Genomic DNA, 15143 nt, shown 5'->3' with positions numbered 1-15143 from the left:
GTGTGTGTGTCTGTGTGTGTGTAGGTAGGTATGTGTGTGTGTGTGTGTGTCAGTGACTATGTGTGGGTGTGTGTGTGTGTCTCGGTGTCTGTGTGTGTGTGGTGGTGGCTGTGTCTGTCTGTGTGTGTGTGTGTGTGTCTGTGTGTGTGTGTGTCTATGTGTGTGTGTGTCTCTGTGTGTGTGTGTCTCTCTGTGTGTGTGTGTCTCTCTGTGTGTGTGTGTATCTCTGTGTGTCTCTGTGTGTGTGTGTGTGTGTGTGTGTGTATCTCTGTGTGTGTGTGTCTCTGTGTGTGTGTGTGTGTGTGTCTCTGTGTGTGTGTCTCTGTGTGTGTGTGTGTGTGTGTGTGTGTGTGTGTGTGTGTGTTTGTCAGTGTATGTGTGTGTGTCTGTGTGTGTGTGTGTCTATGTGTGTGTCTGTGTGTGTGTGTGTTAGTCAGTGTATGTGTGTGTGTTAGTCAGTGTATGTGTGTGTGTTAGTCAGTGTATGTGTGTGTGTGTCTGTGTGTGTGTGTGTCTGTGTGTGTGTCTCTGTGTGTGTGTCTGTGTGTGTGTGTCTCTGTGTGTGTGTGTCTCTGTGTGTGTGTGTCTCTGTGTGTGTGTGTGTGTGTGTGTGTGTGTGTGTGTGTGTGTCTCTGTGTGTGTGTCTCTCTCTCTGTGTGTGTGTCTCTCTCTGTGTGTGTGTCTCTCTGTGTGTGTGTGTCTCTCTGTGTGTGTGTGTCTGTGTGTGTGTGTGTGTTAGTGAGTGTATGTGTGTTAGTGAGTGTATGTGTGTATGTGTATGTGTGTGTGTGTGTGTCTGTGTGTGTGTGTGTGTGTGTGTGTGTGTGTGTGTGTGTTAGTCAGTATGTGTGTCTATGTCTGTGTGCACGTGCGCCTGTGTATGTGTCTGTCTGCCTGTTTGTATACATGTTTTGACCTTATGCCTGATCGCCCTGTTTCTCAATTCCCAGGAAGTTAATATTTGATTTGAATGCTTCAGATCCAAAACACAAAAATGTAATGAGTGAGCACGGGTGGGATCGATTGTACGAGAGTGGTGCATGTTGGGTCCACAAATCATTTTGAGTGACCTGTGGTTTCTTTTTGTTACCTCCGCTGCCGTAGGTGGATGGAGGTTGTGTTTTCACCCCTCTGTCTGTGTCTGTGAACAGGATATCTTAAAAAGTTATTTTTTAAAGGATGCGGGCGAAACCTGGGCAGGTTGGGTGTCTGACAAGAAAGAACTGATTACATTTTGGTGATGAAATTTAAATCCTGATCCGGATTTTTTTCATGATTCTTCATCATTGAGTGAAAGGCCTAAAACCGTTATACAGCACGACACGTCAAAATGTTAATGGCGGCTTATGACTAAACTGGGTGGACGAGTTGGTTAGTTGAACAAGCCGATTCGATTTTGGTTCAGGTTCGAATCCAGATCCGGCCCATCAGTGGGATACAAACCGTAAACTGTTCACCTGGTGGAGGTGTGCGCTCTACCGAGTGCTCTTGTATGTTTTCAAATGTGATGTAAATATTGTTTCCTTTCACCTTCTTTGTCCTGAATTTGAAGTTTGTTTGTCTTGTCCTGAAGTTAATTGTAATTTCAGAATCCACTTTACACAACAACAACAACAACAATACATCTTTTGACATCCTCACCTATTTCATTTAGCAACCCCGCCCCCCCCCCCCCGAACATCACCTGCTTACATGAACCCCCCACTCCCCCTCGGCCACCTTACGTTGCTCAGAACTCTCGACCATGCTCCCCCACTCCGCTGATGAAGGGCGGTTCATGATAAAGTGCTCAGGTGGAGGTGTATAGATGTACAGGTTGTCTGATCCGGGTGCACAGGCGAGTTCAAGCATCTCGTTCAAAGCAAAAAATTCAAAACTGTCCGAGAAGAGGTTGGGAAAGGGGGGGGGGGGGGCGGAAAGGGGGAGCGGGAGGGGGGGGGTGTGGCAGTCGGACGAATAACCCGAAGCATCTGTTCCTCACAAGAAACTCTTTCTGTCCGCGTGGTGTCGTTCACTTGTCTCATTGTCTCTGTCCGTCTCTCGTTGTGAATTTTTCCAGTTTCATAATCTTCCTTTTCCACAACAAATGACGCTGGAACTCCGACGTCCATGTGACCGTCGAGAGGAGGATCGAGCGTCTCTCCAAACGTCCGGAGGCCGAGCCAAGGTGAGCGAGAGGTTACCAGGGCGAGGATCCATGAGCGACCCTCTGATGGAGATGGACCCGTTACCTTTACCTGAGTCGCTCGATTCGGGGGATGCGGAGCAGCACAGCGGACCTTCGCCCTCCGAGCCGCAGCGAGAGACCTGGGGCCGCAAGGTGGACTTCCTCTTGTCGGTCATCGGCTTCTCGGTGGACCTGGCGAACGTGTGGCGCTTCCCTTACCTGTGCTACAAAAACGGTGGTGGTAAGCACCTGGGAGGGACGGCACCCGCTCGGGGTGAAAGGTGGCTCCGGCTCGTGGATTACCTTTGATTCGCTCGTTTGTGAACACACGTGTCTGTCTGTGAGTCGTCTGTACGTGTACCTGATCATCACGTGACTCCTGCATGATGTCCCCTCGTGTTTGTCGATCACAAGGTTCCAGCAGCGGTTCTTTAGCTCACCGAGGTAAGCAAACCTTTGAGGGTTTAATACCTGGAGGAAAATTATGTTCGTTGAGTGAACTCTCACCATTTCGGTTCCAGGTGGAGGTTTTCAGGTTAACCAATGAAATAATCAAATTGTCCTTTAGCAGGTTAACAATTCGGACATTCTGCAGGTTAACAATTCGGACATCCTGCAGGCTAACAATTCGGACATCCTGCAGGTTAACAATTCGGACATCCAGCAGGTTAACAATTCGGACATCCAAAAGGTTAACAATTCGGACATCCAGCAGGTTAACAATTCGGACATCCAGCAAGTTAACAATTCGGACATCCAACAGGTTAACAATTCGGACATCCAGCAGGTTAACAATTCGGACATCCTGCAGGTTAACAATTCAGACATCCAGCAGGTTAACAATTCGGACATCCTGCAGGTTAACAATTCGGACATCTTGCATGTTAACAATTCGGACATCCTGCAGGTTAACAATTCGGACATCCAGCAGGTTAACAATTCGGACATCCAGCAGGTTAACAATTCAGACATCCTGCAGGTTAACAATTCGGACATCCTGGCAATGGTCGTAGATGAGTCAACGGAACCCTCAAACCTGAGACACGAGTTTTATGTCTGGTCACCCGATGTTCGTGCTTGTGTTTGTGTTTTTTGTTTCAAATACTCGATTGTGACATACAGCGGCATCCAGTTGAGTGTGACATCCAGCAGAATCCGGTTGAGTGTGACATGTAGCGGCATCCAGTTGAGTGCGACATCTAGCGGAATCCGGTTGAGTGCGACATCTAGCGGAATCTGGTTGAATGTGACATGTAGCGGAATCCGGTTGAGTGTGACATGTAGCGGAATCCGGTTGAGTGTGACATGTAGCGGAATCCGGTTGAGTGTGACATGTAGCGGAATCCGGTTGAGTGTGTCATGTAGCGGAATCCGGTTGAGTGTGACATGTAGCGGAATCCGGTTGAGTGTGACATGTAGCGGAATCCGGTTGAGTGTGACATGTAGCGGAATCTGGTTGAGTGTGACATGTAGCCGAATCCGGTTGAGTGTGACATTTAGCGGAATCCGGTTGAGTGTGACATGTAGCGGAATCCGTTTTTTTTTTTCTTGGTTTTTTTTTTCTGTATACTGAATCGAGGCTCGTGAAAGAGCTAACATTTACTTCACAAACAAATCAACCAGACAAACAAAATATATAAAAAGAGGGAGCGGAAAACAAGATGGGGAGAGAAGGGGAAGCATGTTGAGTGAATGAATGTGAAATGAGTGAATTGAGTGAATGTGAAGAATTTCACAGTGAAATGAGTGAATGTGAAATGTAGCGGAATCCGGTTGAGTGTGTCATGTAGCGGAATCCGGTTGAGTGTGACATGTAGCGGAATCCGGTTGAGTGTGACATGTAGCGGAATCCGGTTGAGTGTGACATGTAGCGGAATCCGGTTGAGTGTGACATGTAGCGGAATCCGGTTGAGTGTGACATGTAGCGGAATCCGGTTGAGTGTGACATGTAGCGGAATCCGGTTGAGTGTGACATGTAGCGGAATCCGGTTGAGTGTGACATGTAGCCGAATCCGGTCGAGTGTGACATTTAGCGGAATCCGGTAGAGTGTGACATTTAGCGGAATCCGGTTGAGTGTGACATGTAGCGGAATCCAGTCGAGTGTGACATGTAGCGGAATCCGGTTGAGTGTGACATGTAGCGGAATCCGGTTGAGTGTGACATGTAGCGGAATCCGGTTGAGTGTGACATCTAGCGGAATCCGGTTGAGTGTGACATCTAGCGGAATCCGGTTGAGTGTGACATCTAGCGGAATCCGGTTGAGTGTGACATCTAGCGGAATCCGGTTGCGTGTGACATCTAGCATGACATCACACTCGCCTGTCTGTCTTTCTGTGTGTGTGTGGAAGGCGAGATGAGAACAACTGATGTTGCTTCAACAGTTTATTGAGCATTGCAGGTGGAGATGGATGAAAAACCTTAAAGATACAATGAAAACTCTGTCAGGATGCAGTCGTTACAATTTACTACAGTTGAAGAGTAAATATCTATCTATAATTCCACTAATCTCTGTGTGTGTGTATGCGACCGCTGTTTCTCGACAACTACCGGTCCGATATACTTGAAACTTGCCAGGTATATTGCTGGGGACCCGAGGATGTGCCTTTTCAAGGTTTCATATTAATCGGACAATTACTTACCGAGCTATGTCCAAAAAACGATTCAACCAATCAGAGAGCAGCGAGCTATCGCGTGTGCCGAACGTGGCGAAGACACTCTGCCTCGGACGGCACATTTGAGAGCGTATTCATTTATTTCACGTTGGCAAACTATGTTGCCACTATGTTGGCGTTAAACTATGTTTTAAAACTAATTAAAACCATTTCATGTAAATAGAGGGGGGGGGGGGGGGATTGTCACTGTACTCGCAAGCCGTTCGCCGTTCGCTTTGGCGTTGCGAATGGACCAAAACATTTCATGGACCAAACCATTTCATGTAAATAGAGGGGGGGGGATATAATTTTAGATATATATATATAGTACGGGCATGCCCTAGTTTTACCAATACAATCTACGAGCAATTGAACAATTTCGATCAACTATCTTGTGTCATTAGTTCAGGTGTTAACTAATAAAAATGTATTATCGTTAACCATTAAAGACATTACAGTTAATAACAATTCAACATTCCAATTTCACTAATGACTACAATTATTCTGCAGTTGACCAGTAATAATATTACCATAAATCAACCGGTAGCCAATAGTAGGATTGTTCTCCAATAAATGTATAATACATGTAGTAAGTACTTCTTGTTATTAATGAATATACAACCGAATGTATCAGTTAATATAACAAGACCCAGAACAAGATGGATACAATACCCTGAACATTCGTATTTCCATAGCAAGCAAACATTACAGCCATAACAAAGGAGACAGTGAATTAAAACAAACAAACAAACATACTGTCGCGCAACTCCGATTAACACCAGAGTTGCGGATGGCCTAAACGGTCTTATTCAGAGGCAACTACCCAAACACAGATTCGGCTATGGCCGCACGGGAGGAAGAAGGAAAATGGAGGCTGCGGCGAAAGCACTTAATTGCAGCACGCCGGCGTGGCTCCGGTCCTGTGAGAGGAAATTAACTCAAGCGGGCACAGGTTTGAATGAGGATGCAAAATAATACAAGGGTTTATTGAATAACAGGCAGGGGACAGGAAAAGCACGCGCCGATAAATCTAATGCCTAATTTGGGATCCCACACACACACAGATATCAGAGACAAGACGAGGGGATATGAATTAATAAAAAGAACACGTTATGTTGAATCGTGAAATGTACGCGGAGCTCGGGCTTATCTGTCTCGTCGTCTTGTCCGTCCAACGCGGCTCCAAACTCCGGCATGGAGGAATCCTCCGTCCACCTCGCACGCCCCGCTAGGCCCGAGCCAACGCCCTCGCCCGCGCCTCTGCCCACGAGGTCCATGCACCAAGCTCCAGAGCACCACGAGGTCCCACAGCAGGACAGCGGGCTCCACTCGGGCAACACCTCAGCCCAACTCGGGTCGGGATCTCTGAACGACTCGACCGGGCTGCTGAAGACAACTCCTCGTATCGACTCGACTGCCCAATGGCGTTCGGCAACTGGCGTTCAGCAACTCCCTATGGCTCAACTGCCAACTCTGCGAACTGTGCACTGCGAACTGCCAACGCAACTCGGGCTCTCTCTCTGCACTCGGGATCTGCCAACTCTCCTCGTGCGCACCTCAAACAAACTCTCTCGTTCTGAACTTGAACTCGAACTCCGCACTGCCCACTCGTGCACACGAACTCTCAACTCGCCCGTTCCGAACTCGAACTTGTGCGCACCTCGTCTCAGGATCTCCGATCTGAACTGCCTGAACTCAGGATCCAACTCACAACTACGAATCCAACTGCTCTGGACTCGACTGGCTCTCAACTCAACACCAACTCTGCGCCAGGAATGTCACTGCACAACTCCACACGCCGAGTCTCAACTCACTCGCACCAGGACTGTAACTGGTCTCTTCTCGACTCGACTCCTCCAGGAAGGTAACTAGTCTCAACTGCGCAATGGCGTTCGGCTCTCGGTCATATTCCCGGCCCGTGACATCAGCATTGGCGCACTCCCAACCAATCAGAGCCTCCACCGACTCGCCGGCTTACCCAGGGGCATGCCCCCTGCGCCACTCCCACTCTCGTCCTCTGTTCCTTGGGTTATGGCACGTGCTATGCGAGGTGGATAGGCCTCTCGGAGGTGTAAATGGTGGCGGCCATTATCGGCGGTGTCCTGGCCCGATTTCTTCCTCAGTCATGTTGGGGGGGAAGGGTGTCATTTAGTGTTGTACTAAAGGAATCCTAACCAAGTGTCTATGTGGTCTGCAGTGCCAAAAGGGACAAAGGTTTGGCTAACCAGGTGAGACATACAAGGGCTCTACTCATTAATCCCTACACTACTTAACACACGAATCTCCTGGTAGATTCACAATCATACATCTTAGCCGACAAAACGCCTACACATGACTTATTACAGGAAGTGTTCCTTACCGCGACACACGAAGCATGTTACCTACTCAGTTCTACTCTGCTCTACATATCACTACCCATATTCATAACAATACATTACGCCGTAGCGTGATCAATGCAACACTCACCCCCGGTCACAGCCACACGGACGTGGTAGAGATAACGGACTAGTCCCGAAGTCCACGACTCGTCGGCCATCGACCGCATGGCTCGCATCAAGATGGCGGAACCCGTGACGACGAGGATCATGGGAGTTTATAACAGTTTTTGTTGTAAATGCATTATAAGTATTTTACTTATCACGGTCATCTCAAAAGGATCATCCGAATATTCTCAAAAACAACTTTTTAAAAACCGGAAACATTTGTTCAACCGATCAACTCTGTGCACCAATAATAATTAATTCACGGAAGTAGTCGACCGGTACAATAACTGAGAATCATCGAGAATTCACAGAAGAATCATAATGAATGGCTGAGGTCTGGTTACATCGACATCTACTTTACACTCCCCTGCTCCATAGTTGACCCCTGACAACTATAAGTGTTACGTCGAAAGATTAATCAATCTGTTCAAGCTAACAGTCATTTCACCGACTCTTATCTGCCAAATGCTTCCACTAAAAGTTGCACAAGCAGCAACTGAGTTTTGCTGTCTGCCAACACATCTGGATTGATGTGTAATTTGCTTTCCTCATGTCGGACTGATCTCGGCAGGTTAAACGGGTTGCTATGCTGCCCTGCATTCACTCGAGAGGTTCGTCGTAGTGAAGTGCTGTCGATATTCGAGGTAGTTTCACTATTGTCCTTATGTCATTGATCCAACATAGAGTCACTTCCAACGACTCCTGAATTCACATCAGCAGTTTGCAATGGATTATCCTCAGAATTAGAAGACACATTAAGCACATAATCGCTATACGCATCAGCACTGGTTGTCAGGCATCAGAACACACATGATCAGGCTCCCCTGCTGATGATGAAACACTCCTGTGACCGTCAGTCAAATGATCGGGCTCCCCTGCTGATCATGAATCACTCCTGGGACCGTCAGTCAAATGATCAGGCTCCCCTGCTGATCATGAATCACTCCTGTGACTGTCAGTCAAATGATCAGGCTCCCCTGCTGATCATAAATCACTCCTGTGACCGTCAGTAAAATGATCAGGCTCCCCTGCTGATCATGAATCACTCCTGTGACTGTCAGTCAAATGATCGGGCTCCCCTGCTGAACATGAATCACTCCTGGGACCATCAGTCGCATCATCACAGCAATGTGAAATAATAGATTGGGCAGTGTTTTGGCATCCTTCACCCAACCGCTGCTAACATCATCCCATGAAAAGAAATCACAAGATTCAGGCAGTGTCGCAGCTTTTACAACATCACCACTCACTACATCACACACACTTCCATTGTTGGTGGTGTCCTCACCAGTGGAATTACAAGTCGGTTCAACTTCTGCGACTAGAGTTCAAGAATCCAGAATTTCTCGACTGTGGACCACCCTTTCACTGTCACCATTCAGTGATTTTACAACATACACATTAAACTCTCTCCATTCAATCACTTTATATGGTTCGGGTTGCCAGATGTCTTGAATCTTATGTCTACCCAAGGGATGATTTCTTAGGAAGACTCTTGCACCTACAGGTAAAGCTGTCTGCTGGGTCAGCCTGTTCAAGGCTGTTGTCCGTTGAAGTACTGCTTGTTCACTTCGCTGACTCGCTTTTTTTTCTTTTTTTTTGGTAGACAAGATCGAGGCTTGTGAAAGAGCTAACATTAATCACACAAAAAGTCAAAACCGACACACAAAACACAAAATAAGGGGAGTGGTAGACAAGATGGAGAGAGAGGGGGAGGACACAAACAGCATTTGAGAGAAGGGACATCGGGAGAAATGTGGGAGGGGGAGGTGGGAGAGGTATAAAACATATGAACACTGCAACGACTTCCAGGAAAGAAGTTGGAATTTCAAAAAAAAGTGTATCTGGGGTGAATTAGCAGGGGTAGAAAAGATCAAGGTTTTGGATGGGGGAAGATAAGAGATGGTGGTGAACAGCTGTTTTAAAGACCTGGAGGGAGGAGTTCGATTGAAGGGAGTGGGGGAGTTTGTTCCAGAGGCGGGAGAAAATGGGAATGAAAGAGTGAAGGTGAGCAGAGAGCCTAGATTTTGGCAGTTTAACCATAAGAGGGTTGCTGGCAGATCTTGTGCGACCTGTAGGAATATTAGGGGGACAGAGCACAGAGAGAGCTGGGGGAGCAAGGCCAGAGAGGAGTCGGTAGAAGACAGAAAGACCACCAACCTGCCTGTGGTGAGTGAGTGAAAGGTCCTCGGAGTTGGCTTCATCACAGGAGATTCCAATGATTGTGAAAGCTTTGGTTTCAACAGTGCGACGCCGAGCTAGGTGTGAGGCAGGAGCACCGGCCCAGAGGGGGGAACAGTATTCCATTGAGCTGCGAATGAAAGCCTTGTATGTGGTGAGGAGCTCAGGTGTGCCAAGGAAGGACTTCACACGACGGAGGATGCCAATTGCCCAGTCGACGACTGGCTTGGGAGGCCAGCTTGGAAATGTGGTTTTCCCAAAAAAGATTATGGCAGATAGTGAGACCCAAAATCTTGAGCGACAGAACTTCTTGGAGGGGATTGTTGAGAAAGTAGATGGGAGGGTTTTCCAGTCGTTCTTTTCGGAGAGACATAGTAAGAGTGTGAGATTTGTCAGGATTGAAAGACATGTTCCACTTGTTTGACCAGTCTGTGTTTTTGTCCACGTCTGCAGAGAGTGAGGAGGCTGCAGACTGCCGATCTGAGGGATGAGGAAAGGAGCGGCAGAGAGCGGAGTCATCAGCAAAGAGATAGAGAGGATTTTCCAGAGAGTCGGAGAGATCATTGATGAAGACCAGAAATAGCACAGGGCCCAGAACACTACCTTGGGGAACTCCAGCCAGAACAGGAAGAGGAGATTAGAGAAATCCATTCAGGGCCACACGTTGCCTTTGACCAGAGAGGACGTCCGCAAGCCATGGGTGGAGATTTCCATGGAAACCATAGGAGGAGAGTTTGGTGAGCAGAGCTGGGTGCCAGACCGTATCGAAGGCATGTGATATGTCAAGTGAGACAGCTCTGATTTCCTGTTTGGCATTGAGGACCTCCATCCATTGTTGAGACAGCAGAAGCAACATGTCCAGAGTGGAATGACCTGGTCTGAATTCAAATTGATGATCAGAGATCAAGCCATTGGAGAAGAGGAAGGATTTGATATCCGAAGCAATGATGGATTCCATGACCTTGTTGATAATTGGAAGCAGGCTGATTGGTCTGTAGTTGCAAGGATCTGTTTTTGCACCTTTTTGTGCAAAGGGGTAATGTTTGCTGATTTCCAAGATGCTGGCAGATGACCTTGAGCAAAAGAGAGGGTGAAAAGAACAGAGAGAGGGTGGGATAGAGCGACAGAGCAGGATTTTAGGACCTGTGGGTTGATGCCGTCTGGTCCAATTGCACCAGTTGCAGAATCAGAGTCGAGGTTTGACAAAAACTTCTCCACCTTGTCAGGAGAGAAGGACACAGAGTCCAGGAGCAGTTGGGTTCGACTGAGTATGGTGGGTACAGAGAGAGATGGGTTTGGGACACAAGATTTTGAGGCAAACACGGAGTTGAGGCATTTGGCTTTGTCACATGCGGTGTCAACTGTGTAGCCATTTGAGGTAGGGGAGGGGATGGAGGGGGAACAAACACCAGAAACGGATTTGACCAGACGCCACCAGGATTTGGAGGAAGGAGACAGGTTTGAGAGTATGGTGGGTACAGATATTGTTACGTTATATATATTGTTATTGTTATATATATTGTTACGGATTCGGAGTATGGCACTCCCCTTACCAAGGGGGGTTTAATTTAATCCCCTCGTCGTTAAGCTGGCCGTCTCCGTTCCTGGACACACCCGCTCCTTTGTAGGATAGGATTGGCCAAGGTGATTGGTTGAGGGATTTCTGGACACCTCCGCCAATCCCTCCACAAAGCAGGTGGGTGGCCCTGCTCAAATCCCGGACAAGATGGTATTTTTCCGAGCGGTTTAGCAGTCCGGAATCCGAGCCGTTAGCAAAGACTAACCCGATTGTAAAGCGGTTCTGCCAAAATCGTGCCACAGGTACTCAATCAAGAAATCACGAAAGTGATCGGACGAGAAAGAAACGAAAGTAAGGAGGAACAGGTATTTATTACTGTTATTTACACAACCAAAGGAGAAGGAAAGAAACGAAAGTAATTTACAGAAGAAGAAGAAGACACAGTGCAATTCTTAACTATACAGGCTTAACTTATTCCCAGGGACAAGACAAAACAAGACAAACTCACTTACATGAATGGGGAATTGCAGGCAGGAATGAATGGAGGGATGAGAAGGTTCAGGTGGGACAACCGGGTTGGAAGGTTTTTGCAGGTCACAGCAAGCAGGTCCGCTCCGCTCCGGGCTGGAAGCGAGGAGCCGGCAGCTCCATGTATTCGGCTTTACACCGGCAGCTCCACGTATTCGGCTTTACACCGGCAGCTTTCTCATGCGTCCTCTGCCTCATGCGTCCTCTGCCTCATGCGTCCTCTGCCTCATGCGTTCTCTTTCATCAAAGTCCTCTTAGCACGCTCGCTCCCTTCGAGTCCTGCGAGGGCTTTATGCGCTGGCTTATATAAGAAAGCCCAGCGAACCCTCTGGAACCTCCAGCCACGCCCTGTCAGGCGATCTCACCTTAGCCCTGATTGGCTGGTGTCCTTACCGCAGCTGCCGACCTCCACCACTCTGCCCCCCTTTTCGGGCCTACGTCGTGTTCCTTGACTTGTGAACCAAGTGGAAGGTGCAGTAGCCAAAACGGAGGATGGAAGGAAAACTCTCCGTCGAGGTGGAATTTTGGGGGTTTGGTGAAAAGAACGAAAGGGACCTATCTTATTTGATTTGATGCAACGTAGATTCATCTATTGGAAACATAGCCTTACCTGAAACACAGAATAATGAAATAACTACGAAAGGGCCTATGATTTGCTACGTGTTGCAATGTGGACTAACTAAGGTGCACTTATTTCAATTAACAGCCAATTAAGGGGAAATGTACACAGGGGTTATTTATAAGGAAATTTACTACTAAATTGACAAAGTGAAGGTTCTAAAAACAGCAACAATATATATATATATATATATATATATATATATATATATATATATATATATATATGTACATATGTATATTGTTACGTTTGTGACGGTAAACAGTGAAATACCTTAGGAAAGTCAGAATCGTATAAATTAGCATGCTCCGAGTGTCGTGAAGAAGAAGAAGAAGAAGAAGTAGCCATCTCGATGTATCTAAGTAGCGTCAAATATCCGGTTAAGTGTTTCAGTGTCTCCACATGGAGGAGTTGTGCTATCTAGGTATGGTATGTAAGGTTAAATTCCCCTGTATGTGCTTGCCTCCCTGTGATTTTTCCATAATCTTCTTCTTCTATCTATCTTCTATCTATCTATCTTCTTCTTCTTCTATCTATCTTCTATCTATTATATATATAAAAGAAAGTTTTTGTTTGTTTGTTTGTTTGTTTTTTGTTTGTTTGTCTGCACGCGCTAATCTCCTGAACGGTGAAAGATAGGCGGAAACCTCTGAAACAAAAATGTCGGGACAGGCCCCGGGAAGGTTATCGGCTAGGTGGCGAAGCCGGTCGAGGCCGCTTTGGCCAGGCTGGGCCCATTTCGCAATTAAAAGCTGCGCTGAATTATAGTAGTCAATCTTCTATGGCTGCGAGTAAAAGCTGAATTATAGTAGTAAATTCATTCAAAAAGAACCCGGGAAGCGCTGGGTGCATTCGGCTAGTATAAATATAAATAAAGTTTTTGTTTGTTTGTTTGTTTGTTTGTTTGTTTGTCTGCATGCGCTAATCTCCTGAACGGTGAAAGATAGGAGGAAACCTCTGAAACAAAAAATGTTGGGATGGGACCCGGGAAGGTTATAGGCTCGGTGGCGAGGCCGGTCAAGGCCACCTCGGCCGGGCTGGGCCCATTACACAATAAATCTTCTTCTTCTTTCAAAATTATCTTGAAGTACAACTTATGCACTTAATAGGAATATCTGACTGACTGCAACACATGCTTTCAAAATTCTCTCTCGCGGGGCCCAACAGAAGAAAGAACAAAGAATCGTTGAGCACTAACTGATACTGGGCTCGCGTCAGACCTATGTGCAGAAGATTTAATTCATTCAAAAAGAACCTGGGCAATTCAGCGAGTCTACAATAGAAGAGAGATGTTTGTCTGTCTGTCTGTCGCCATTTTTCTCAGAGATGGCTGAACGGATCTTCATCAAACTTTCAGAGGTTCATCAGTGAGTGCCTGGGAGTGTTTTAGCCCCCCCCCCCCAAAATGTAAGTTATATAAAAGTACACATTCGCATAAATAAATACAAAACAATCACCAGACATTTGAATACAAATGGATCAAACTATTCCGGAAGTGTATGAATTTGGCAGTACGGCTTCTTCTTCTTCCTGATCGGGATCACACTTAACTCAGAAACATGAGCCACATTCCCCCACCAGCATATATATGAACCCCCTTCCTCTCCTGCTTCCTCTCCCCTTTCCCCCTCCCCTCTCCCGCCCGGCAACACCGGGTACTTCTGCTAGTGTTCTTCTAAAATTCAGCCGGCCGGGCAATGGGCTCCATTAGTCAACCACGCCGCCAGGTCCGACAGAAACAGCATTTGCCAAATGGCAAGTAAACCCTGACACTTATCCGAACATTGCCGAACAGAGATTAGACTCCGCCCACATCGACTGGTAATGAGGAGGCCACACCCCGGCCTTCGTGATTGGTGGAGGCGCAATGGGATGATTGAGTAGCGCTCGGTGATTGGACAGAGTGTGACGTCAGCGATCGAACATTCAAGAGCTGAAGGGAAAAATATGCTGTCTCGCCATCTTGGTTGTTCTCTTCTGGTCCTGGCTGCGTGGTGGATGGTCGTTCTTGCGCGCGCTTGTGCAGAGCACCTTCGGAGCATTGTGGAGTTTTTGCAACATTGTAAGAGGGGGGTGTTGTTGGACTGTGGTGTCTTTCAGGGGAGCTGGGGCCGCATTGCGCTTGGCAGTGGAAGCGAGGGAGGGCTGGTTGAGTGCCTGCTCGTGCATGGGCGTTTTCTGACGCGTGGGTTCGGAGCCATTATCAGGGTGCGCCCTGCACATGCGGCTACACCGGCAGCAATGACCAACACGCCCTCGACGCACTTTGGGGCCACAGTTGAGGGTCAGCCCTACAGTAAGGGAAGTTATTTTTTAGTTATCTTTCTCCCTTGTTTGTATATGAGTCTGATGGAAATGTCTCAAATTATGAAATAGTTTTTAACTTCACATTCATTTTAATTGCTTGCATTATTTTCATGAAATCATTATTTGTTGACTTTCAATTTATTGTCTTGTTTCGTTTCTTTGTTCCTTGGGTTCGGATTAACCCCGTGTGTTCCCGATTAAATAAGGCTTCGGGCCTTTCCCGCACGCGCCAAAGACAAACCCGCCAAGGTTTGAAATACGCCTCGGAGTTAAAGGTCATTTCGGTTATTCGTATGATGGCCGGTCTTCATCGGCCATGGACAGGACAATATATTGTTACGGAAACGGAGTACGGCGCTCCCCTTAGCGGGGGGGGGGGGGGGGGGGTCGGGGGCGGGGCGTGGGGGGTTAATCCCCCTTCTATTTGCACTGGCCGTCTCCGATCCTGAAACTATCCCGCTTCTTCGTGGGGTGAGATTGGCCGAGGTGATTGGTCAAGTGAGTCCCGTACACCGCCGCCAACCTCTCCTCGAAGCCGGTGGATAGCTCCATTCGAAACCACGGACAAGATGGTATTTGCCGAGCGGTTTTTAGCAGCCCGCGGTTCGAACCATTAGCAAGGACTAACCCGATTCATATGCATTGGCCAAATCGTGCCACAGGTGCTCAATGGGGGAAATCGCAAAG

At 47.4% G+C, this 15143-nt stretch overlaps 1 protein-coding gene across 4 annotated transcripts in view; it reads left to right on the top strand.

The window, feature by feature from the left end:
- Window positions 1–1717: 1717 nt before the first annotated feature.
- Window positions 1718–15143, top strand: part of LOC137413356 (sodium-dependent dopamine transporter) — a 148687-nt gene continuing 135261 nt past the window's right edge. For 2 of the 4 annotated variants that reach the window (XM_078779178.1, XM_078779177.1), the window contains exon 1: window positions 1718–2408. In XM_078779178.1, the coding sequence (XP_078635304.1) occupies window positions 2087–2408 (322 nt within the window). In that variant the 5' untranslated portion in view covers window positions 1718–2086. Of the gene's footprint in view, window positions 2409–2557; window positions 2612–14249; window positions 14446–15143 lie in introns of those variants that run through there. The other 2 variants (XM_078779176.1, XM_078779179.1) reach the window with 2 other exon arrangements.

This window comes from Myxine glutinosa, chromosome 5 (genome assembly GCF_964187855.1).
Source record: "Myxine glutinosa chromosome 5, kmMyxGlut1.1, whole genome shotgun sequence".
Classification (NCBI taxonomy): domain Eukaryota; kingdom Metazoa; phylum Chordata; class Myxini; order Myxiniformes; family Myxinidae; genus Myxine; species Myxine glutinosa.
This window is presented reverse-complemented; position numbering and strand designations above follow the sequence as displayed.